At 35.2% G+C, this 27,594-nt stretch overlaps 2 protein-coding genes across 24 annotated transcripts in view; one reads left to right on the top strand and one right to left on the bottom strand.

Moving 5' to 3' along the window:
- SNAP47 (synaptosome associated protein 47) overlaps window positions 1-27,594 on the top strand; it is a 779,054-nt gene that overhangs the window by 46,932 nt on the left and 704,528 nt on the right. The gene's annotated exons all lie outside the window — the stretch shown is intronic.
- Window positions 1-27,594, bottom strand: part of CDC42BPA (CDC42 binding protein kinase alpha) — a 332,162-nt gene that overhangs the window by 157,499 nt on the left and 147,069 nt on the right. For all 23 annotated transcript variants that reach the window (XR_007719261.1, XM_050757123.1, XM_050757286.1 and 20 more), the window contains exons 6-10: window positions 22,340-22,433; window positions 8,542-8,742; window positions 6,671-6,919; window positions 3,985-4,064; window positions 591-757 (exon numbers count right to left, since the gene is read on the bottom strand). Coding sequence is in view for 22 of the 23 variants with exons in the window: in XM_050757123.1 (XP_050613080.1) it covers window positions 591-757; window positions 3,985-4,064; window positions 6,671-6,919; window positions 8,542-8,742; window positions 22,340-22,433 (791 nt within the window). In the remaining variant the exon portion in view is untranslated. The remainder of the gene's footprint in view (window positions 1-590; window positions 758-3,984; window positions 4,065-6,670; window positions 6,920-8,541; window positions 8,743-22,339; window positions 22,434-27,594) is intronic.

The following is a 27,594-nucleotide window of genomic DNA, read 5'->3' as shown; positions in this document are numbered from 1 at the left end:
GAGAGAGCACTAGAAAATTATGAGCAGGAAATTATAAAAGATTTGCTGGAAACCGCGATTAATGAGTTTTAGATATGGTAATCTTAAGACATATCTTATTACCATAGGATGGACTGGATGAAATGAAATGGAGAAAACAATCATTGAAGGTGAAGAATAAAGAAACTCACTCAGAATCTTAAAAAGTTTATGTGTATGTGCATTTTAAAATCACCAAATATGGCAGAAGCAATGCTGCAGAGAATGACAATGTGAAAGGAGCTAGAGCTCTTAAATATTGAGCAAATAAGATAGGAAAAGTCATTAAAGTGCTATAACGAAGTGAGGAGGGTCCCATTTCCCCATCTCCAAAGGTATTCCCACACATTTTTATAAACATAAATATGTACCCACAGGAAACAAAAGCTATTTTGTTGTTGTTTATTATTAATTGTGTGATTTTATATAAATGGTATTATGCTGTTTTCTGCATAAATTTCTACAACTGATTTTTCACCACTTAAAAGATTTTTTCCAAAGATAAAACAACCACTTACAATAAACACCTCATAACACTGTGAGTACAATTCAAAAAGTGAATATATATTTACCTTGAAGTTTTCTACTGAGTTCAAGTTTTTCTTGCTCAAGGCGCTTAATTCTTCTTTCATAAGCTTCAGTTGCTAAGTTGTTGTCTAGAGTCCTCTGAACATTAACATCAAGATCCAGTGAGGTGGGACCAGCTGTAACTCTTAAACAGCTCCGATCAGAAAGTACACTGAAGAAAAAAAAAAAACAAAAAAAACGTAGGTTCATACTGTGAGAAAAAGTTTGAAGAAAAATGTTAACATTTTTAAAAAAAAGTTTTTAACTGACTCCACATTCATGGCATAAACATTTTTAAATTGCTCATTTAAAACACAGATTTGAATATCTTGCAGCTTAGCCAGCTGGAATAATTATAAGATTTTTTTGCAAAATTACCATAAACTGTTTTTAGAAGCATTTGAAAAAATGAAAACCTAATATCCCCCAAATTATTTTGATTTAAAAAACCCCACAAATTATAAAATGAAGTTTGCTGAAGGGTTACTGGTAGTTTAAAACAATTTGACCACCTAGGTGAATCAGTAGTCGTCAAAAGCACCAACCACGGCCCTCTTTACTAGAATTTGAAATTCAAAAGCAAGTTTCTGTCTTTAATTCAATACGATTTAAATAAAAATACTGAAACTGCTGGACATTTGGTGGTGAACAAAACAGACAAAAATCCTTGCCCATATAGAGCTTATATTCCAGTGACTGAGACAGAAATAAACAAAATAATTGAGATATTCATTGCATTAGAAAATGTTAAATGCTAAGGAGAAAACATAAAGCAGGAAAAGGAGAAATAAAGTATTGAAGGGGAGGAGATACAAATTTAGATAAAGTAGTCAGTAAAGCTGTCACTGCTAAAGTAACTTTGGAAAAAGCTAAGTAAAGGTGAGGGGACCACTTAAGGGAATATCAAAAGAAAGAATGTTCCAAGCAGATGAAACAGAAGTACTAAAGCCCTGAGACAAGAGTATGTCTGGCATGTTCACAGGCCAGAAAGGAGGCCTGTGTGGATGGAGTTGAGTAAACAAAGAAAAATAAACTCAGAAAGATAAAAGTAAGGCAGTCATGTAGGGCCTTGTAAGAAGTTTGATTTGGAGTTGATATGAAGCCACTGGAGTTGGGGATGGGTGGACTGGTTCTGAATAGGGGAGTGACATGTTCTGATTATCTTTTAAAGGATCACCTGAACAGGTTCAGAGAAATAAAAGAAAGTTATTTACATAGTAAGTGGGTGGTTAAGACAGATTTTTAAGCAGACGAGAGGAGAGGTCTCAGCTGGAGATGCACACTGACGATTCATCAGCAAATCTTTGGGAGAACACTAGAGAGTTTAGATGGAAAAGAGAAGTCCAAAGACTGAGCCATAGGACACTCTGATATTCACAAGTCAGGGAAGTCAGGAGGGTTCAGGTATGGAGACTGAGAAGGAATTACCAGCAAGGTGAGAGAAAATCAGTCAAGTGTCCTAGAAGATAGGAGAAGAGGGTATTTTAAAAGTATGGAGCTGTGGCAAATAAGATGAGACTAAGCAAATAAGTAAGACTAGAACTGAGAAGTGATCATTAGATTTAGTAACATGCTGGTCAACAGTGACATTGATAAAAGCAGTTTGCATGAAGTGATGGTGGCACATACCTGACTGGAATGAATTCAAGAAACAACAGTATGAGAAAAATAAACAAAATACAGTCAAAAGTTGAAGTAATTTTTCTACAATGTAGAGCAGAGACATGGTTGATAAGAGGTAAAGGAAGTAGAATCCAGATTTTATATTTTGCATTAAGATGGGGAACTGACATTTGCAAGCTGATAGAAATAATCTGATGATGCAGATGACACAAGAAGAAAAAATTCATGACATAAAAGCAAAACATGTACTAGACCAGCCAGGAAGGAATGAAAGAGACTGGCCTTACTAGAGGCTTGCACAGTTCATCCATGAAAAGAACAGAGAATTTGGGTCCAACAGTAAGTAGGCAGTAAATATGGTAACTGGAGCTTGTGGGAGTTGTCTGTGGTTTGCCTCAATTCTTTTGGTGAAAGGGGATACAAGTCAGCTGAACGTGAGGTTTCAAACTCAAGTAGAAAGAAATACGCCAGATGCAATGGCTCACATCTGTAATCCCAGCAACAGGGTAGGTTAAGGCCAGAGGATGGCTTGAGGAGTAGGAGGCCGTAGTGATGATCTATGACTGTGCCATTGTACTCCAGTCTAGACAGCACAGCAGGACTCCATTTCTAAATCGTTTTAAAAATTAGCTGGGCATGGCGGCTTGTGCCTATTGTCCCAGCTACTCTGGAGGCTGAGGCAGGAGGATCATTTGCGGTCAGGAGTTTGAGGTTATAGTGAGCTAGGACTGCACCACTGCATTCCAGCCCTTCTGCTGCCCAAAATAAAACCCCATCTCTTAAAAAAAAAAAAAAAAAAAAAAAAAAGAAAGTAAAAAATAGTTATCTAGGTGAGTGGAAGAGTGAATACACTAGAGTAATACAGTATATTTGTCAGACAAGGGGCACTTGAGGTTGGTAATCATGAATTTAAAGTAGACCAGTAAGAATAGTCAGCTATTTTTTCTAGTCATTTGAAACTGTACAGGTAGAGAATAAAATTTTAAGAGTTAATGTTGACTTAGCAAAGCAAGTATAACAGAATTAGAGACAGTCAAACTGAAACAGCATACAAGGAGTGATTATAATCATTCTCAATGGAATTTAAGCAGGGTAAGGGAGAAATAGGGAATATAAGTGAACGGAGGGTCAGTGTAAAAGATGGTAGAATTAATGGGTTGAAAGTTCTCCTGCTTGACATCTAGAGAATATTCAACAGCATGAAACTCTTCTAATTACTGCTTCATTGCTAAGGAATAGATTCTGAGCTCTCTGTTCCATTCTTTCCCCTCCAAAATGAGTTCAGATTTTCATGTATTCTACTAATTTTGTAACGTTTAACTTTCTATTTCCAGCAGTAGGCTCATTCTATTTTTTAAAAAGTTTTAATTTACAGTTTTCTCATACATTTTTTACCAACCTCAATTCAATTTAATTTGCTTTAAATTTTCCAAACTATGTTAACTTTTTTTTTTTTTTTTTTTTTTTTGAGACAGAGTCTCACTCTGTTACCCAGGCTGGAGTGCAATGGCGCAGTCTCGGCTCACTGCAACCTCCACCTCCCCGGTTCAAGCGATTCTCCTGCCTCGGTCACCCGAGTAGCTGGGATTACAGGCACCCGCCACCATGCCCACCTAATTTTTGTATTTTTAGTAGAGATGGGATTTCATCATATTGGCCAGGCTGGTCTCAAATCTCCTGACTTCATGATCTGCCTGCCTTGGCCTCCCAAAGTGCTGGGATTACAGGCATGAGCCACTGCACCTCGCCCAAACTATGTTAACTTTTCAAACTTACCAGCTACTAGTATATGTAAAACCAACAAATGGCAGATGGTGGCCAGAAAATGCAGTGTGTGTTGGTGGGGGCATCGTTTCCTAAAGGAGGAAAAAACATCTGGTAAGAAATAGATAGCTATGATCTGTACGCTTGGCTATAAATATAAAATGCCAAAAAAAATTAACAAAAAAAATTTTTGACTGTTCAATTTTAAAACACTGATAAGTTTGGTATAGTTGTTTAGTGATATAAAATTCAGACCATGAACACTGCTACTCTAAAATTCTAATTAAATTAAAGATGGAAAGTCTAATATTGAGAATACAGTCATTATTATTCATGTACTCTGTATTTGCAAATTTGTATAGAAGCTAATATTTATTTGTAAACCCCAAATCAATACTTATGGTAATTTTATGATTATTGTAGACACGTGCAGAGCACAGAAAAATTTGAGATGTCCTATGCTCACATTCCCAGCTGAAGTTGAACAGGAGAGGCTCTGCCTTCTCATTTAAGCGCTCATATTATAAACAAGTGTCCTTTACAGGGTCTCTTTGGTGTCATGCATTTCACATTTTTGGGCCCTTTGTATGTGATTCACTGCTTGAAAAGGCTCCCAAGCATAGTGCTGAAGCACTGTCTAGTGTTCCTAGCACAAGAGGACAGTGACGTGCCTTTACGGAGAAAATAATATGCTAGAAAAGCTTCATTCAGGCACGAGTTACAGTGCTGCTGGTGGTGAGTTCAATGGTGAGTTCAGTGTTAATGAATCAACTATATTATATAAAGTGTCTTTAAAGAGAAGCACACATAAAACAAGACTATATACTGATCAGTTGATCAGAGGCTCACAGAAACCTAACCCTGTACTTCCCTCAGAGCAATGGTTCAATATTAGCTAATAGTGTTCAAGGCAACTATATAGAACATAAACACCATGAATAATTAGAATCAACTGTACTATGTATTTAATTTGGAATGATTCACAATTTGTTAACAGTAAACATAATTCTATTTATAAAAAATTGGTAAGAGAAGTCCATTTAACTATTCTTTGTGAAGTTTAGACAGGAAAGTATGAGAAATTTTTATCTGCCTTGAATATAGTACTAGGATGGTTTACAGTTATCAAACAGTGATTACAGCTTATTGTACTGAAAAGAGTATTCACAGTTTCAGTGAAAAGTAATATAATGTGTACCTATTAAGTACCCACAAAAATTTAAAAAAATTGTAAGTCATATAACATTAACATAAAAATTTTTAGTACAGAATTAAAGCCATAGTAAATAAAATAACTGCAAAAAAAAAATAAAAGCTCAAATTAAGAAGGCTAAAAAGTGTCTGGGAGCAGTGGCTCATGCCTGTAATCCCAACACTTTGGGAGGCTGAGGCAGGCGGATCATGAGGTCAGGAGATCGAGACCATCCTGGGTAACACGGTGAAACCCCATCTCTACAAAAAATACAAAAAGTTAGCTGGGCGTGGTGGTGGGCGCCTACAGTCCCAGCTACTCGGGAAGCTGAGGCAGGAGAATGGCGTGAACCCGTGAGGCAGAGCTTGCAGTGAGCCGAGATCATGCCACTGCACTCCCAGCCTGGGAGACACAGAGCGACTCTGTCTCAAATAAAAAATGTTTAAAAAAAGAAGGAGAAGGAGAAGGAAGAGAAGGAGGAGAAGGAGGAGGAGGAAGAGGAGGAAGAGGAGGAGGAGGAGGAGAAGGAAGAAGAAGAAGAAGAAGGAGGAGGAGGAGGAGGAAGAAAGAAGGAAGAAGGAAGAAGAAGAAGAAGAAGAAGAAGAAGAAGACGATGACGACGACGACGACTAAAAAGGCAAAAAGCACAAACATTTTAAGTTCTTATTTTCCTAAATTTTAATCTCATATAACCTAAAGGGTTATAGCAGAGGTCGATATACTATGCTGGCCTGTTTGGGCATGGCTCACAAGCTAAGAATGGTTGAATTATTTGGCTAGTGGACTGGCCAAATAATTGGCTTGAGGTCAGATATTCACCTCAGGCAGGGTTATAGCTCAGGGCTATACCACGTCTGTGGACTATTTTCCCTATTGATTTCCTACCAAGTTAGCTATTGTTAGCAGCAACACACTGGGCTTGGGTATTTAGTCCTGGAATCTGCCCTCTGTATCAGCAAAGCTGCTGATTTTTCTATCCAGTTCCATGCTACTAGTACTACTGTCCCAGACCAAGTCAGTAGTGGGGATGGAAGTGTGTGGTATATGTGACTTTAACTAAAGTTCAGTAGCTTTGCACAAATAAATGCTTCTCAATTTATTTCTCTTCAATTGTTGTATCAAGCCCTGACATGGTTGTTTTTGATAATTTTGTCCAGTTCTATGGTTTTAGAGAGAAATTTGCCAACCTCTTCACTTTGCAATCATAAAATCTGCTTTTTTAAGTATCTAATTTGTTCTCTTAGGAAGCTTAATGGCATAACTTATCTAAGAGGTAAAACTTTGAATTTTAATTTTGTTCTTAGTCACAAATAACTATGTTCACCTCAGTTGACTTTCTTCTTAATTTGATTTGTGACAGAATAAGCACTGGAAGCCATGATCACTGACTGATACCTGATAAATTGTAAAACCATCCTAGCAAAATACTTACAAACCAAAAAATTACTATATAACCATATTAGAAAGAAACAGAGGGACAGAACTTCTTCACAGTGTCATACTTACAGAATTTTTTAAACAATCATCATCTACATCAAAATTCGATGTATCTGTTGGGCTACTAACTTCTGGAATATAAGGTGCTTCACAGTTCCGAATATTATCCCAATCAATTCCACTGAAAAATGGATGTTTCTTAAAGTCTTCTATTCCATTTTGACCAAGTCGATGTTCTCTGCTACAAATGAGCCTTCGAATAAGATCCTTAGCATTTTCAGACACATCAGTCACTTGGGCTGGAAACTGAAACCTCTCCTAAACAGTGAAAAACAGAAACAAAATATAAATCAGTGTTTAACATACTAAGTACGTTGGCTGACTTATTTATTTTCTTAAAAATACATTTTCTTTTAAATATATTTAATAACTGTATGTTGGTGCAAAGTACTAATACTAAAGGAATACAGGGATGAATGACAGATGATCATTTTCCTAGGACTTTAATTTCATATATGAGTTATCATGCATGTGCTATAGAAAAAAGAATACATTATACCTTAAACTGCTATCAGAATGAAGAGAAATTACTTAAAAGTAGTGGAATTTGACTCAATATTTAAATCGAGCATAGATGATTGATAATGGTCATATAAGTTACATACTAATGATTAATAATATTTTTAAAGGACATAATATGTATCTGACACTATTTAAAGTATGTTACTCATTTAACCCTCAAAACAACCATTTTAGGTAGGTACTCCTACTATGCTACTATTATAGAAGAAATAAAGACACAGAGAATTCAAATAACTTTCTCAACATTACACATCTAGTAAGTGGCAGAACCAGAATTCGAACTGAAGCTGTAATCTGTGCTATTAAATATAATGTTATACTACAATATTCTTTTCTAATTCAAATGATGTACATGCTATGTACAACCTTGCTGCTATTTCCAGTCTTTCAGCTCTTTGTAACTACTTGAAACATTGTCTTTGCAACCAGGTAGAAAAACATAAGCCCTATAAAACTGATTTTTATATATGTAAAGCAACTAATCATAATTGCTTCACTGGAACAAATTAAAAAGAACAGATTATCCCCTTCTATCGGATATTCATATTCTAGGTTTTTGCAACTGCTCACAATCTTCTAAGACTGCTAATAAAACCTTTCTTCTTATTATTATGAAGTCTATTTCACTTAGTACTAAATATATTAAAGTTTCATTAATTTGTTCTTGTTGTGTTATCTGTGTTGCTTCTAATGTCGTCATCATAAATAATATTAGAATAGGTATCCTTGTACATATATCTTTGTTCTACTGAAAATGTCATAGGGTAGATTCCTAGAGTGAAGTTGCTCAATCAAAACCTCTAACCATTTTTTAAGGCTCTAGGTGCATACCTGTATACTTTCTGAACAGAAAGGTTACACCAATTTATAATCCTATTAATGTCTTAGAATGCCCATCTCACTGCATTATTTATGGTACAGAGTACTATTTGTCTTTTGATCTTTGCTAATTTGACAAGAAAAAAAGTATCTCATTCTTATTTTAAATTTGTATTGCACTTATTACTACTAAAGTTGAAAATTTTTTTTACACACATTCTAGTCATGATTATACATGTACTATATACATATACTATAGTAAGTAATGATCTAAATTCTCTGCTTACGACCTTTGTTATTCTACTTGAGAGACCACTTAATTTCCTACTTAGCAGCATCTCTAATAAAATACAAGAAAATGAGAACTAGTAACTTATGAATAATTTATGGATTTTTGACTATTTATGTTTGTCGTGTCCCGTACTAGGATAGAAATGTGACCTGTTCACTGTTTTTAGAAAAATATTTTCTCTTTAAAAATGATATTATTATATGTGTTATTTACCACATTAATTTGAACAAAAGTAAAATATACTAACTTTGTGATTCATGATTTTTCCGTATGTCTCCACCAGAGATTCTGCATAAAATGGTGTTTCTCCATAAAGCATTTCATACATACAGACCCCCAAAGACCACCAGTCACATTCAGGTCCATATCTGCCTTTTCCATCTTCCATGGCTTGAAGGATTTCAGGAGAGATATAATCTGGGGTTCCTACAGCCACTGAGGACTGAACCTGAAGAAATTTACATTTTTATTAATCTACTATATTAGAAATAAAATAATTTTAAATTTAAAATAGCTACTTAAGATACACAAGACATTATTATCTCATAAACACATCTTTGTCATTATCTGAAAAATAATAATCCTTGTATATATGTTAAATTTTGTATTATCCCCACATTAATAGTTTTCCAGATTTCGTAACACTATACAGCTGTTACGTAGCTGATGACATTGAGAGGAACAATTTAATTTAAACCATCATACCCATTAACAACAAACTGAATATTTGGTTTAGAACACTCATTATTGATAATTACCTGTCAAACCTATACACGTAAAAAAAAAATGAAGCTATAAAAATTTTACAATGAGATGGGGGGAAAAGCTCCTGATATTTAGGCCAACACTATGAAAAGCCTGGAGATTATGTTTAAACTCCTTAATAGAAACCTAAGAAAATAAATGTCAATAATGTACAACAAACTACTTACTACTTTAAAAAACTATAAAAGAAGAGGCATATCCTTCAAAAACTAAAGTTCCAATAGAGAGAAAAAGTTGAGTGCTTGTTATAGCAGGTTAGGTTTAACTAGAAAATAGTAATTAAAGCCAGGCATGGTAGCTCACATCTGTAATCCCAGCACTTAGGGAAGTCAATGTGGGAGAAACACGTGAGCCCAGGAGTTTGAGACAAGCCTGGGCAACATAGCAAGACCCTGTCTCTATAAAAAAGTGGAAGAAAAAATAAAACAGGTAACTAGAAAAATCCTGGGTATATTTGTTGTAAGGTACTTTGAAGTAAAAGAATATTGACCCTTTACATGTTTTAGAAGAACTTATCCGAAACATGAACATTCCTAAAGTAGAATATCAGTTAATATTTTGGATTTTCTAGACTACATTTCCAATTCTGAATAATTAGAAGAGACTTACATTTTAGTAATGAGATTAAATAACTTAAAAACCCTTCTATTACAAACTCTTAAAAATGCTATATAAACATCCTGTCTAACACGATGAAACCCCATCTCTACTAAAAATACAAAAAAATTAGCCGGGTGTGGTGGTGGGTGCCTGTAGTTCCAGCTACTCAAGAGGTTGAGGGAGGAGAACGGTGTGAACCTGGGAGGCGGAGCTTGCAGTAAGCAAAACTGCGTCACTGAACTTTAGCCTGGGCAACAGAGCAAGACTCTGTCTCAAAAGGAAAAAAAAAAAAAAAGCTAGATAAAATATAACAATTATTTGTATAAACATATAAAAGAACTTTTTTACAAAGAGAAATTCTTAGAGGTCAGTAATCAAGAAATGCTTAAAAATCAGAAGAATAAGCATTAGAGCTGAGTGGGGTTGGGGAATTGTTGGTTTTCATGTCCTAGGTTCTCGAATTTTAACATACACAAAAGCGAATACCTTACACTTATATAAGGTAAGAACAAAACAAAAACAAAGGAACAGACGAAAAGACCTTATGCTTAGCTTACATGAGGTGGGGAGTGTGAAGACAAAGGCTTCCCTATATACACACCCTAAAATGTATACTGCTTAAGAAAAATGGTACATTATAAAAATCTTCCACAAAGCAGAGAAGGACAAGACATTTTATCTATCTTGACTTGTGTGTGATGAATGAAAAATATTGTTCCTGTAGAAATTCGTAACATTACATCACATAGTCTCAACATTTGGGATGCAAATCCATACCGCTTCTGTGGTCCAAAAGTTCCCAAGCCAAGAAATGGGAGAAAATTTTTGCAATCTACTCATCTGACAAAGGGCTAATATCCAGAACCTACAAAGAACTCAAACAAATTTACAAGAAAAAAACAAACAACTTCATCAAAAAGTGGGCTAAGGATATGAACAGACACTTCTCAAAAGAAGACATTCATACAGCCAACAGACACATGAAAAAATGCTCATCATCACTCGTCATCAGAGAAATGCAAATCAAAACCACAATGAGATACCATCTCACACCAGTTAGAATGGTGATCATTAAAAAGTCAGGAAACAACAGGTGCTGTAGAGGATGTGGAGAAACAGGAACACTTTTAAACTGTTGGTGGGACTGTAAACTAGTTCAACCATTGTGGAAGACAGTGTGGCGATTCCTCAAGGATCTAGAAGTAGAAATACCATTTGACCCAGCCATCCCATTACTGGGTATATACCCAAAGGATTATAAATCATGCTACTATAAAGACACATGCACACGTATGTTTACTGCAGCACTATTCACAATAGCAAAGACTTGGAATCAACCCAAATGTCCATCAGTGACAGACTGGATTAAGAAAATGTGGCACATATACACCATGGAATACTATGCAGCCATAAAAAAGGATGAATTTGTGCCCTTTGTAGGGACATGGATGCAGTTGGAAATCATCATTCTCTGAAACTATCACAGGAACAGAAAACCAAACACCGCATATTCTCACTCACTCATAGGTGGGACCTGAACAATGAGATCACTTGGACACAGGAAGGGGAACATCACACACCGGGACCTATTGTGGGGAGGGGGGAGGGAGGAGGGATAGCATTAGGAGATATACCTAATGTAAATGACAAGTGCAGCACACCAACATGGCACATGTATACATACGTAACAAACCTGCACGTTGTGCACATGTACCCTAGAGCTTAAAGTATAATTTAAAAAGAAAAAAAAAAAAAGAAAAAGAAATTGGCATTAACACTGACCCAAGGTTAGTTGCCTCTAGGAAGCAAAACAAATTCAAATCTACTGTGGAGGACATATGCTCAAATTTAGCAGATATAATTCTTAAACACAAAATGTTGCTGAATATGAGCTCACAATCCAATAATAAAAACCAAATGAGGAAACTGTCTATTATGAGTAACTCATAAATCCCAACAAACAGAACAATTGGATCCCTAACAACAATCAGATCCACTCTATGAAATAAGTATGTTTAGAATTATTAAAGACCTAAAAAAATCAACAACGCACAAGTTTTTAAAAATCAAACAGAACTCCTAGAAATGAAAATAGTCATTGAAATAAAATAAATGCAATAAATAGGTAAACAGTGGATTAGATACAGTTGACGAGAATAATAAACCTGAAGAAGAGCTGAAGAAATTAACTAGCATCTAATATGAAGACTTAAAAAATGGAAAATTTGGAATAAAGGCTAACATGTACGGACCCTAGAATGGACAAGTTCAACACAGCATAAGAGAATGAGATAAAAGAGAGAATAGCGGAAAGCAATATCCAAAGAGACGAAGCTTAAATTTTTTCAAGAATGATAAGACTTGAATTCTTGGATGCAGGAAGGGCATAAAGTACTTAGAAGAGGTTGAGCACAGTGGCTCACACCTGTAATCCCATCACTTTGGGAAGCTGAGGCAGGTGGATTGCTTGAGCTCAGAAGTTGGAGACCAGCCTGGGCAACATCGTGAAACCACATCTCTACAAAAAATACAAAAATTAGCTGGACATGGTGGCACATGTCTGTAGTCCCAGCTACTTGGGAGGCTGGGGTGGGAGGATTGCTTGAGCCTGGGAAGTCAAGGTTGCAGTGAGCAGAGATGGCACCACCACACTTCAGCCTGGGCAACAAGAGTGAAACCCTGTCTCAAAACAAAACAAAACAAAACACAAAGTACTTAGAAGATAAATAAAAGCAGATTCATGTCTATACACACTGGAATTAAACTACAGAATACCAAACCCAAAGAGATTTTAAAAACATTAAAGAATAGAGATTATCTACTAAGGAACAACAATTAGAGCAACAGTTGAATTATTATTAACTAAAAATTGCAGTCAGAAGAAAATGAAGTTGTACCTTCAAAGTGATAAGACAAAATGATTGTCAATATAATATTACCTACCTACCTAAATTATGATAGAGAAATGATACATTCTCACACAAGACTGAGTGAACTATCACTAATATTTCCTTTCAGCTAAACAAGTACTAAAGGGTATACTTCGGAAAACAAGAAATTTAACCAAGATGGAAGAACGTGATACTAGAAGCAATTATGAACAAAGATATTAGTAAACTTTACTAATACATCTAAATGGTGGTTAATTGGATAACACAATGAAGAAGGAGGAGCACAAGGACTAGAAAAAGAGGCAGGAGTAACTACCTTAGGGCTGAAAAATAAATTTACCCCATAAATGTATACAACTATAATTTGTCAGTTTACAAATAGAAAAATAAAAATTTTTTAAAAAACACCCAATTTACCTCCCTAAAAAACAAAAGTTGGAAATAAAACACTGGAAAAACAAAAATATATTACTAAGGATGTAAACAGGATTCAAGTATTCTACATTTCTTAGGTTTTTAAAATTTTTTAATTATTATTTTTAATGGTGGTAAAAATACACATAAAATTTACTATCTTAATGATTTTTAGAAGTGTGCAGTTCAGTGGCATAAGTACCTTCACACTGTTGTGCCACTAGTCCCCACCATCCATCTCTAAAATTTTTTCATCTTGGAAAATTTTAACTCTGTATCCATCAGTAATTCCCCCATTCCCCCTTCCCCTAGACCCTGGCAGCCACCATTGTACTTTGTTTCTTTGAACTTGATTACTATAGTTATCTCACATAAGTAGAATCATAAAATATTTGTACTTTTGTAACTGGCTTATTTCATTAGCATAATGTCCTAAGGTTTCATCCATGTTGTCGCACATGTCAGAATTTCCTTCCTTTTTAAAATTGATTGATATTCCATTGTATGTATACAGCACATTTTGTTTATCCATTCATCTGTCAATGTACACGGGTTGCTTCCACCCTTTGGCTATTGTGAACAATGCTGCTCTGAAAATGAGTGTACAAATGTATGTTCAACTCCCTGCTTTCACTTCTTTTGGGTATATACCCAGAGGAGGAACTCTGGATCACATGGTAATTCTATTTTCAATTTTTTGAAGAGCTACCCATACCATTTTCCATATTTTACATTCCCACCAACAGTGCCCAAGGATTCTAATTTATTCACACCCTTGACAACACTTGTTATTTTCTGTTTTTTTGATAGTAGCAATCCTGCTGAGTGTGAGATGGTGTATCCCTGTGGTTCTGATTTGTGTTTCTCTAATTATTAGTGTTCTCTAATTATATGTGCTAATTGTCCACTTAAATATCTTCTTTGGAGAAATGTCTATTTAAGTTCCTTGTCCCAGCACTTTGGGAGGCTGAGGTGGGAGAATCACTTGAGGTCAGGAGTTTGAGACCAACCTGACCAACAGGGCAAAACCCAGTCTCTACAAAAAAATAAATAAATAAATTAGCTGGGTATGGTAATGCATGTCTGTAATCCCAGCTACTCGGGTGGCTGAGGCAGGAGAAGTGGACCGAGATCACACCACTGACACCAGCCTAGGCAACAGAGCAAGACTTTATCTCAACAATAAAATAAAATAAAATAAATAAAATAAAATAAAATTCCTTGTCCATTTTTTAACAGGATCCTTTGTTCTTTGTTGCTGACTTGTAGGAGTTCTTTACATATTTTAGAGACTAACCTGTTATTAGACGTATGATTTGCAAATATTTTCTCTCATTCCATATGTTGCCCTTTCACTCTGTGCCCTTTGATGCATAGAAGTGTTAATAGAGATATTGCTCAATTTATCTATTTTTTTCTTTCGTTGCCTGTAATGCTGTGTCATCCCCAAGAAATCACTGCCAAATCCAATGTCATAAAGTTATCACTTCTGTTTTTTTTCTAAGAGTTTCATAGTTTTAGTTTTTGCATTTAGGTCTTTGACCCATTTTGAGTTAATTTTTGTTGTGAGTGTTACGTTGAGTTAATTACAGTGTAGAGTAATCTAAGTTTCTTGTTTTGACTGGGAATGTGGCAGAAAAACTGATTAACTCTATAGACAGTAGGTAAACTATAAATGTTTAAAAATGTGATGATAAACACTAAAATACTTAGAATATGTAACTTCCAAACAAATAGAGAGAAATTTAAAAGCTAAACTGGACCAAGTCAACAGAAGGCAAGAAAGAAGAAAACAAACTCAAGCCTACATGCAAAGAAACAAGCAAAACCAATAATAAATAGCATATAAGATACTAGAAATAAGTGTATTAATAATCACAAAATTTATAAATGGATTAAATTCACCTATTAAACAAAACTGTTACACTGCACAACACACAAAACTAAAAGGAACAAATGGGAAAAACATCAGCAATCATCTGTTTAAAAGCGATGCACTTAAAACATCAGGACACAGGAAAGTTGAAAGTAAACGGATGGAAAGGGATATATGAGGCATATGATAAAGAAAAGAAACTTAAGATAGCTACAGTAATATCAGTTAAATATATTCTAATGTCAAAATCATTGTAAGATTTTTTTAAAAAAACTCATTAATATAAAAGAAAATACCCTGGAAGAAATGCAAATTCTGAATAATATATACCTAACAGGCACAGCTACAAAAGAGCTGTGCAAAACACTGATGATTACAAAGAAAAGTTAATAAATTTACCATCATAAGGATTTTTAAACAATGAATAACAGAGCAGAGAAATAAAATCGTTAAGAACACAAAAAAGCTGAATGACAAAATTAACAATTTAAATCTTATGTGCATATATATCTGTACCCAAAAGTTAGAAAAAAACAGTATTCTTTTCAAATAAACAGAGAACATATAAAAACTGGCCTGTTACAAAATCACAAAACAAATTTCAAAAAATGTCAAAAAAACCTAATACCAAATAGACCCAATCTACAGTAAACTGAAACCAGGAAGAACTAACCAAACACACAAATCTAATACTATGGATATTAAAAGGCATATCACTAAATAGTGGTCCACAGAAGAATTCTAACTTAAGTTGGAAAATATTTAGAATTGAACAGTAGAATGCTCTGTATCAAAACTTACGCAGGAAAAGAGAAGCAGAAATAAACAATACTAGGAAAAGGGGGGCAAAACTACACTGTAACAGAGACGTTAAAACTAGGAAGAAGGCGGTCTGAATTACTTTATGGCAGTAAAATTGAAAACTCAGAGAAAATGGACAATTTTCATCGAAAAGACTATAACATATTAAAACTCAGGAAGAAACAGAAAATCCAACAGACCTATAATCACTAAAAATTTGAATCAATAGTACAAAATCTATCTGCAAAACAAAATAAAATTGAAGAAAACAAAACTTCACCCAGGCTAAGGTGATTTAAAAGTAAATTCTACCAATGATATAAGTTAACAGATAACTGTATTATAAACTGTTCTAGAGCCAAAATGGGTAAGGGGAAAATATGGGTCCTCTGTTTATTTTATAAGGCTAAAATGACTTAAATCTAAAAATCAGACAAGAACAATTTAAGAAAAAAAAATTATACTCCAGTCTGAGATATGACTAATGTCATGTAAGAATGCCAGGTAACAATACTATACAAAATGGTAGCAGAGTCAACTAGCAATCTGTTAAAATACTGCAATATAACATCTTGATAAAGTTACATACTCAAAGGATGAATGATTTAACAATGGAGAAGCTGTCATTTATCAGATTAACAGATTAAAGGAAAAACAACCTAACCTTATCTTGATGGATGCAGAAAAGTAATTTAATTTCAACCAGAATCATAACAGAAAAACTCCAGTAATCAGAAATGAGAAGAAATTTCTTAATTTGATAAGGGATATATACCAAAAGCTAACTGCAAACATTAAACTAATTTGAAGCTACAGAAACAACATCACTGCACCTATTTAACATTGTACTGAAGGTCATTAGACTCCATGGTAGGAGGCAAAAAAAAAAGCACATATAAAGATTGTTGAGAAACAAACCCAAAGTTTGTCATAATTTATGGATTACATGATTTATTGTATGAAAAATCTAGAAGAATCTATAAACTATTTTAAACTGATAAAATTTAGCAAGATTGCTATATTCAAGATGAATATACAACATCAATTCTAATCCTAAAGAAGAGCAACAAGCTATTAAACTGCAAATTAAACAAGTATCATTTATAATATAGGTAACATAAAAAAATCCACAAGTCACTTAGGAGCAAATCTAACTCATCTGGGTAATGGATTAATAGTGAACATTATGAAACTGTATTAACAGACATAAAAGAAAACCTGAAACAATAAAAAGAAACACAACATTCATAGATAAGAAGAGTCCATGTTGTAGACATAAATGTCCCCAAAATTAAGCTCTAATTTCAATGACAGGTCTTAAATACATAAGCCAGTGTTTATGAAGGATTGTTCACATGTGTGTACATGTATGGATATAAACCAATATGATAATCCTAACAATCACAGAGAAAAATAAAGGGCCAAGAATAGCCAAGATAATTTTAGAGCAAGAAAAAGAATTATAGCAAACACTTCACCACCAGAAATTGACTTCTTAAGGTAAAGTGATTCAGCTGGTACGGTTTTGACCGAGACATAAGAGAAAAAGCAAGTTGAAACTTAATTTAAAAGTCACAAATTTGGGAAAGCCTCATAGATTTGAGGCAGCTGTCCAGATAATAAATAATGACCCACACAAAGTCAACAATCATAACATTTCAGGACACTGGGAATAAATAAAACATTCTAAAAGCTTCCAAAGATAGAGAGAACGGCTGTAATAAAAGGACTGAGACTCAGAATGGCATCAGATGTCTTAACAGCAACACTGTAAGTTAAAAGACAACATAATGCCTTCTAAATTCTAAGAGAAAAATAGTTTCAAATCTAGAATACTATGTCCAGACAAATTATCAATAAAATATGAAGGCATTTTTCAGACATGGAAGATTATGAAATATTTACTTCCAATGGAACCTTCCTCAGGCAGCTATCACCAAATGGGATCCAGGAAACACAGTCCGATACTAGAGAACAACGTAAATTCCATGAAGATGATGAAAGGTAGTCCTAGGATAGTACCTCTGCGGTAGGTCTCTAGAACAAATAGTCCAGATTAGGAGAATGCAAGACCCCAGTATGAATATCTCCATGGGAAAAAAAGGAGCTGCTAAATTCCTTTTACTAAGTAATTCAACGTGGTGGAGAGTTTGAGGATAAATTGGTGAAAATTACATGGAAAATTAAGCAGAGCAAAGTGGTCACTTACACCAGGAAGAATAAAAAGGTTTTGAAGAAAAGAAATGCAATTAAAACAAATTGTATGACACGGCAATGAGTATTTGTATCATCATAATAAAATACTGAACAGGATTTAATGAGGGATTGTGTGATAATTACATTGGGAGGACAGAGAGGAAGTCTACTGGTTGGGCAAGAGCAGAGCAAGAGACCTGAATCCTCATCTACCATGGTAGGAAATTAAGAGACAGTATCTAAAAATAAATAATTAAGAGACAGCAGCAGCACCACTGCACTTGCCTGGGTGACAGAGCAAGACCCTGCCTCAAAAAATAAGACAATAAAATCTAAAAATTAATGTAAAAATCTAAAATAAAACAAGGTTTCTTCATTATAGTGTTTTTAAAATTTTTACTTATTTTTTATTTATTTATTTTGGAGTCAAGATCTTGCTGTCACCCAGGCTGAAGTGCAATGGCACCATCACAGTCACTGCAGCCTTGACCAGGTTCTAAGCTCAAGCGATCCTCCCATCTCATCCTCCTGAGTAACTGGACTACAGGTGCATGCCACTACGCCTAACTATTTTTTTGTAGAGATGAGGTCTTGCCATGTTGCTCAGGCTGGTCTCAAACTCCTGGGCTTAAGCAATCCTACCCCCTTGGCCTCCCAAAGTGCTGGTATTATAAGTGCAAGCCTATGGTTTTGAAAATGGAAGTCCAACGTGATATTACATCCAAGAAAACCATTTTGAGTTCATCAATAAGTGTGCTAGAAACAAAACATAAAACATCCTATCGTCCAGCAAAATCAGAATGAATGACTGGGAAGACACACCAGACTTTCAGGAACAAATATAATTGGAGGAAACTCAGAGAGACAGAAATACTACTCATGCATTCTGGAATTTGCATTTCAAATGCATTCAAAAGGAATTTAGAATGGCAAACATCAGACTACAGGGACTCTATCTCCAGCTTTGAGTCCATTGGGCTTGTAACATGAAGGACTAGCTCTCTCCGTGGAGTTATTTTTCCCTGCAGCTCTATCCTCTCTGAAATGGTGGCCCCAACTTCCAGATGCCAAAGCCTCCCTGATTTTAATCTCTGTTTTCTCAACTCAGCAACACTACCACGCTATTTCCCTCTTCCAATGTCATACCTGGCACTACCCACTTCTCACTTTATACTCCCTACATACAATTATCCTAGAGCAGTATAATTCCATATACACATCTTCCATTGTTTATGTGACTATTGTCATATCCTTTACTTCTACATGTCACAAACCCCAAATTACAAATAATTACACATTACATTATTTTTGCTTTTAACAGTCAGGTACCTTTTAGGTAAATTAAATAAGAGAGACAGTATAGACATTTTCTTTACCCACTTATTTACTGCATAAGATATTTTTTATGCTATAAATCCAAATGTCCAAACAGTATCATTTCCTTTGACATGGAGGACATTCTTTAGCATCCAGGCCTGCTAGAGATTTTCTCATCTTCCATTTATCTGAAAATGTCTTTAATTCACCCTCATTTTTGAGGGATATTTTTCTTAATACAGAAACCTGTTTACACATTTTTTTCCTTCAGCACTTTAAAGATATCACTCCATGATTTCTCATGAGACGTCAGCAGTCCTTACCATTTCTCCTCTGTATGTAATACGTCTTTCCTTCTGGCTGCTTTTAAATGTCTTTATCTTTAGTTTTCAGCACTTTAACCACATCTGACATGGCCGGCTAATTCTGTATTTTTAGTATAGACAAGCTTTCACTGTGTTGGACAGGCGGTCTCAAACTCCTGACCTCAGGTGATCCACCCACCTTGGCCTCCCAAAGTGCTGGGATTACAGGTGTGAGTCACTGCGCCTGACCTATGATCACTTCTTTAAGTCTCCGTCTGCTAAGTCCAACATGTGTGCCAGCCAGGCCTCTACTGACTGCTTTTATCTGACTCTGCATCACTATCCACATCCCCATTTTTGTTTGGTTCAGTGATTTTTTTTTTTTTTTTGAATCCTGATCATTGTGAATAAGATGTTATAGAGAGTATTGAGTTTGTTACCTTCTTATGAAGAAAAATAATTATGTAAGCACATAAAAAAATTACTGACTGATCTCCTTGACCATGAGTTGGCTTACATATACTCTGTGATTGTAGGTTCATACGAAAATCTAAGATTTGTCATAAGACCCTCTACTTGGAAGGAAGACTTCCAAACTCTGTGGATCTTATCAGGGCTTGGACTTAGGTTGTTAGTCAGGGTTAGAGTAGGTCTTAGGTGATACAAAGGTTGTTAGCTGGCTCTCCAGGGCTGAAAATTCAATTTCCCCTAGCACTGTTTCTCACCTGGGAGATCTGCTTGATGATTAGTATTCTGGTCTGTTTTCAAATGCTATCATCTGCTATTGTCAAGCCTCATATGGTCTTGTAGTACAATGCACAGCCCAACCTTCATGAGGTACTTTATGCCCTCTCTCTGTACAACTCCTTCCTCTCCAATGCTAAGCCCTGAATATTCCAGCTGTTGCAGGTAGTCCAGCTCTGCTTTCACTCTAGCTTTCTGCATCAGAGTCAGGAACTGTCCCAGTCTTTGCACAATCGTGAGGAATACCTCATGAGTTCATTTATGTCAGGGATAATAGCATATGCTGCCTGTTGTTCACTGCTGGAAAACAGTTGTTTCAACTACTGTATCCAATTTTATAGTTCCTTATAGTGGGGGTGCTAATTTGGTACCAATTTATTCCTTCCATCATGGCCAGAGGCAGAAGTCACATAATTCTTTTTAACAAAGTTATCACTGTAGGACAAATTTTCCAAAGTCGGTCGGGCACGGTGGCTTATGCCTGTAATCCCAGCACTTTGGGAGGCCGAGGTGGGTGGATCACCTGAGGTCAGGAGTTTGAGACCAGCCTGGCCAACATGGTGAAACCCCATCTCTACAAAAAATACAAAAATTAGCCAGGCGGCCGGGCGCGGTGGCTCACGCCTGTAATCCCAGCACTTTGGGAGGCCGAGGCGGGCGGATCACAAGGTCAGGAGATCGAGACCACGGTGAAACCCTGTCTCTACTAAAAATACAAAAAAAAAATTAGCCGGGCGCGGTTGTGGGCGCCTGTAGTCCCAGCTACTCGGGAAGCTGAGGCAGGAGAATGGCGTGAACCCGGGAGGCGGAGCTTGCAGTGAGCCGAGATCGCGCCACTGCACTCCAGCCTGGTCGACAGAGCCAGACTCCGTCTCAAAAAAAAAAAAAAAAAAAAAAAAAAAAAAAAAAAAAAAAAAAATTAGCCAGGCATGGTGCGCTTGCCTGCAATCCCAGCTACTTGGGAGGCTGAGGCAGAAGAATCACTTGAACTCAGGAGGCGGAGGTTGCAGTGAGCCAAGATCACACCACTGCACTCCAGCCTAGGCAACAGAGTGAGACTTCGTCTAAAAAAACAAAAAGAATAAAATTTTTCCAAAGTTAAAATTACTGGTCTAATGTGACATTTTCATGGCTTTTGGAATGTATTATACTAAACTGTTCTCCAAAAAGTTTCTGTCAATTAAACTGATATATTTTTGGATCTCTCCTATACGGCCAGAAAAAAAATGAAGTTAAAAAAAATAACAGAATAAAACTTGGCATATAAACTTATTTTTTTTTCTTTAAAATAGAGACAGAGTCTCACTATGTTGCTTAAGCTGGTCTTGAACTCCTGGGCTCAAGTGATCCTCTTGCCTTAGCTTCCCAACGGATTACAAGCATGAGCCACCATGCCCAGCTTTTTTTTTGAGGGGGGTTGGTTGTGGGGGTGAGGGAGTGGGGGGGACAGGACTTCACTGTTGCCCAGGCTGGAGTGCATTGGTGCAATCTTGGCTCACTGCAACCTCTGCCTCCTGCACTCAGGAGATCCTCCCACCTCAGACTCCTGAGTAGCTGGGACTACAGGTGCCCACCACCATGCCCAGCTATTAAGTAAACAAACAACAACAAAAAAAACCGAAGGGATTTAAGCTTAGCAAAAGTTAAGCAAATGGGAACATGAAACTAAATCAACTTGTAAACTCTCTGAAAAAAGGATTCATTTGTTGAACACTGTCCCTGAGAATAACGAGGCAATGAGGAAAGAAAGAACAAAAAAAAGTAAAAGTGAGGACAAAGTTGCATTTTCTTTTTCTATGTGAGACTTAGTTCTTTTACCCCCGGTGAACTTCGAAATATCTGAAATACAACAGAAGTCACCAGCTAAAGAAGGAGCAAACAAGGGTCTCATAAAGGGTATATTTTATCAGTCTTAAGATCTTTGATATAAGCAGCTGAAATGACTTGTGACTTTTTAGACAAACCCCATTATAAGTATGCCCAAATCCCTTTGTGGAAGGAGGTGGAGCACAGATAGACAAATGGATGGATGGACGGGTAGACAGTATAAATAGATGGTTTCTAAAACAGATATAAAAGACAAATGGCAAGGGAAACGTCTGTGAATAAAATAATTTAGTATTTATCTTTATTTACCGTTCCATCTTCCATCAGCTTCAGACAAGAACCAAAATCTGCTAACCGAATATGTCCATTCATATCCATCAGTATATTGTCAGGTTTAATGTCTCTGAAAAAATAAATACATTCAATTTTTAGTGGAAAAATAAACAATTCGTTGCTTGGTAAGGTATTCTTTTTGTCGAAAAAAAATCTCAACTTATTTTAAAAGTAATATTCTAAGAACATCTATTTAATTACTTTATTAAGTCAAATCCTGGTTCTGATTCATATTAAAACTTTCTCAAACACATGTAATTTCAGTATTCTTCTAGAGATAAAAGGTAGTGTGGTTATTTTCATTCTGGTTAAATTAATCTTACTATCTTTCCTTTTGATTTACACAGATACCAATGTCACTATGGTAGACCTACTTTCTGCATACAGAAGAGTCATCATTACCTGATAACCATAAAAAATACTATCCTCTAGCCCATGAAACTGGACAGGGAAAAATATACTTTCTAGACCCTAAGATAACTGCAGATAGATAAAGTCTCAATTACTGCAGGTCATGACAACACAAAGAAATTGCTTCATAAAGTTGATTTTACAGAAGAACTAAAACAACTGCCTAATAGATTGTCTATATTATTTAAAGCTTTCACTGTCTTTGGACGTTAAGTCAATGGTGTGTAAGATATTCAAATCTAAACTATATCATATACCAGTTTTTGTATTTGTTTTTGCATGTGAATGCAAACCTTTAAAAAATTATCATATATAAAATGGTTCTGTAAAGAAGATTCTCAGGGACTTAACAATATTAAGCTTCTAATCATACTAAAGGTTGTAATTGTGAATAACTAAGAGATTATACCCACCCAACTCACTCTACTTTTAGAGGAAGAAAAAGAATCTTTGGAGAACCTATACATATTTTTTAAAAATTATATTGCCATGTAAATTACAGGAATATGGGAGGGCTACTTCAATTTAACCTGAATAATGCCATTTAAGATCTCTATGCCTCAGTTTTACCACCCATAATATGGGTAAAATATTATAACAATATTACTTTGATTACTGAAGCAATTTCTCTGAGTGTGTTGTATATCACAAGTCAGTAAATTATGGCCCACGGCCAAATCTAGCTTGCTGCCTGTTTGTGTAAATAAAGTTTTATTGAAACACAGCTGTGCCCATTCATTTAGGTATTGCCTATATCTGCTTTCACACTACAATGGCAAAGTGAGTAGTTGTGACACAGACCACATGGTCTACAAAGTCTAATATATTTACTCTCTGGCAGTTTATGGAAAAAGTTTTCAAACACCTATTGTAGATGATAGATGGCTGCTAAACAGACAGGCAGATTGAAAACAACAATCTGTATAGGGAATTAGCTTTATAATCCTCAACATTTGACTTTATCCTAACCTGTCAAAAAAGATCTGCTGTAGGGGAAACATCAAAGGAGTACAGTTTAGTTCTGGAAGGAAGCTTAGCAATTACTAAGACCATTTTTGGATGAGGAAAAAATATTTTATTATTTATCTTAAAAATTAAGCTATACAGTCACTACAAATTACTTCTACTGGTATAGTATTTCTTAGATTGTAAAGGAGATTAAAGGAATTGCAAAGATGGATTTATATGCATCAATAATATCTTTGCTTATTTTATAGGCAGTAAGTATAAAATACATACATATACATAAAGCATATTAATGTGAATATACTCTATTCATAATACTATATAAATAAAATAGAAAATACTAAAAGTTAACAAGACATCACAGATAGTACTGAAAAACATAAGTATTCTATTACCATTCCTGATCTCATCCTTTCCCTCCACTACCCAGACACAGCCACTATCCTAAATTTGGTGTTTACTGTATCCATGCATATTTTATACTATTATGCCTATATACAACATCACAAAACTATGTACACTTTAAATGTCTTTAAACTTCATAAATGACACCAAACTGTGTATTGTCTTTTGCAGCTTGGTTTGATTCAAATACTATGCTTCATCAGCCGGGTGTGATAGTTCATGCCTATAATCCCAGCACTTTGGGAGACCAAAGGAGGCCAAGGAGGGAGGAGTACTTGAGTCCAGGAGTTTAAGAACAGCCTGTGCAACACAGTGAGACCCCTTCTCTACAAAAAATAAAAATGAAAAGTTAGCCAGGCAGGATGGCACATGCTTGAGGTCCTAGCTATTTGGGAGGTTGAAGTGGGAAGATACTTGAGCCTGGGAGGTCAAGGCTGCAGTGAACCATGATTGTGTCACTACACTCCAGCCTGGGTGATGGAATGAGAAACTGTCTCCAAAAGAAAAAAATATATATATATGTTTCTAAAACTTATCTATTTTGGTACATATTGTCTTGATTCATTAATTTTAATTTTAATTATATACATGTCAAAATTTATCAATTCTCCTGATAATGGAATTTTGATTGCTTCCCATTTTTATTTTGTTAAAACACGGAATGCTGAGATGAATATTTTAATAATTGTCTTCTAGTACTCATATGTGAATGCTTCTCCAGACTACAGATGTAGAAGTGAAATTTCTGACATGAAAGATACAGACATCTTCAACTTTGCTAGCATGATTACGAGTACAGTTGAGAACCTTTTTCATATTATCATTGGTATCATTGGTCATCTTAGATTCTTCTTCTATAAAATGCCTGTTAATATCCCTTGCCGTTTTAAAAACTGTGTGCACACTGTTTTTTGTTTAATCTTCAGGGATTCTATTTACTCAAACTTAGTTCTTTATTATGTGTTACAAATCTCTTTTCCCTGCATGTGGGCTTGTTTTTCCATTGCTTTTAATGTCCTTCTTATTTGTAAAAAAAAAAAAAATATATATATATATATATACTAATGTAGTCTTATAATTTATACTATGATTTCTATCTTCCCAGATATCATAAGGATAGTGTCCTAATTTTCTCTTGTGTAAGTTTTAAAGTTTTACTTTTCAAGTTTTTAAATCTACCCGGGATTAATTTTTGTGTGTAGTGTGAGATAAAGGGCAGTTACATTTCTTTCTACCCCAGCACTATTTACTGAATGATACCTTTTCACCACTATTATCTAATACCACATAGGTCATAAATTTAGTGGGTTTGTTTCAGGACTCTCAAGAAGAGCAAAAATACTACTTATTACTCTCTATATTTTTTTTCAGTTGACAATCTTTAGAGTGAAAGGGGGCCTATTAATAATTGCCAGGATAACAGGCATAAATTGGAACTCTTCCACACAAGCCAAGATGAATGGCCACCCTATCAATATGCCTCTACCTGCACCAATACCACAGTGTCTTAATTATAAAATAATGAGCTTCATATCAGTAAAGCATATTTTTTAATTGCCATTACTCTTCTAGATCAATGCTGGAATTAGCTTAATATGCTCTATAACACATATTGAAATTTTTATGGGAATCATGATTTTATAGATTAATCTGAAGAGAACTGACATCTTTGCAATATGACACTTCCTATCTCTGTGTACACTAAACCTGTAAGTCTTCTTTTATATTCTTCAGTTACGAATTATTTTCCACAGAGAACTTACACATCTAATCTATAGGCAACATAGTGAGACTCTGTCTCTATTAAAAAAAAAAAAAAAATTTAAACTTAGGCGTGGTGGTGCATGCCTGTGGTACCAGCTATTCAGGAGGCTACTCAGGAGGCTGAGGTGGAAGGATCACTTGAGCCCATGAGTTCGAAGCTGTTGTGAGCCATGATCATGCCACTGCACTTCAGCCTACGTGACAGAGCAAGACCCCCATCTCTTTTCAAGTGCGCATGTTCACGCACGCGCGCACACACACACACACACACCTAACTAAATTTTTTAAAATTCAGACTCTGGAAACCAGATCCTAGTTTCAAAACTTTCAGTAAACTCTCAATAAATCACTAAAATGCAAAGGGCCCAACATTACTCTTATCACTTCACATTTTCTTCCAAATCAATACATAGTCTTCTTGTATAAATAATTTTATGCTATATATTAGCAGCTGAGAGAAAGACAGGTTTTAGGAAATTAAATTTCCTAATTTAATTTAATTGTTGGGGGTAGAGTGAGGGCTGGGACAAGAATGTAACAACTGACAAAGTAAAACATTCAATAAGCATTAATTAAACATTTACAGCACGCAACAGCACTGAATTAACTGCAACACTATGCACTACAGGAGTACATGAAAGTAGAAAACAGAAATCCTTCTTATTCCCTCATCACCCCAAAAATATTATTGGGAGTAAACATGTTTATCTCTGCTCCCTCCAGAACCACAGTAAAATGACAATACAAGAATTAAAAGGTAGAAACCCACAAGTGAATATAAGAAAAGACAATAGAAGATGATGGGTGTCAACACAATTTTCAAAGATGGAGAACATACGTATGATACATAATGTGGAGCCAAGGAAGCTGAATTATAACTGCCTACAAGGTTGGGAGAAAGGAACTAAATTGACTTGATACATGATTTGATGTACTGGAATACTTCAAAATGTACTGTTAGGCATTTGGTACATATAAAAGGAAATTTTAAGAGTATTGACAAACAACTGAAAACAAATTTGAGCCTATTATTAATTATAGGAAAAATAGTGAAATAAGAAAGGAAAAAATTATAGTACATTTCTTGGCTCAGCAATAAACAATATTTACAAAGTCTCAAAAATGCAACCATTATCTACCAAGAAGAGCAAAAACAGTGATAAAATTATAGTGAGAGAATGCAGGAAGGAAAAGTAGAAAGAGGAATATAGACAGCTAAATCCTCCACTAGCATAGAAGGCAGTCAACAGAAGTCTTTACAAACTGTCCAAAATTCACAAATCTAGAAACATCAACACATCAGGACATTAGAGATAAGGGGCTAAATAACTTTTAAAAAAAGAATTGAATATAGCTGCCACTAGGGAACAGGCATAAGAGGTATGCTGGAGAGACTATTTTTCAATATAACCTTTTTAATATTAGTTTTTTCTTTACTGTATTAAGTATGTTTGATTAAAATTAATTAAAAACCAAAAATACATGTGTAAATGTCTGAATCATTTAATCAAAGAATATGAAAATGTTTTCATTAAACCACTAAGATCATCTGCAGTCAGCAATATATTTTAGTCCAAACAGTTAACGGTTATCAATATCACAGATAAGCACCATGATGTTAAAATGACAATATTAACTGGTCTCTGTTTATTCAACAATGAGTACAATTATACATTTAATAAAGT

The sequence above is a fragment of the Macaca thibetana genome, chromosome 1 (genome assembly GCF_024542745.1).
Source record: "Macaca thibetana thibetana isolate TM-01 chromosome 1, ASM2454274v1, whole genome shotgun sequence".
NCBI classification, from domain to species: Eukaryota; Metazoa; Chordata; class Mammalia; order Primates; family Cercopithecidae; genus Macaca; species Macaca thibetana.
This window is presented reverse-complemented; position numbering and strand designations above follow the sequence as displayed.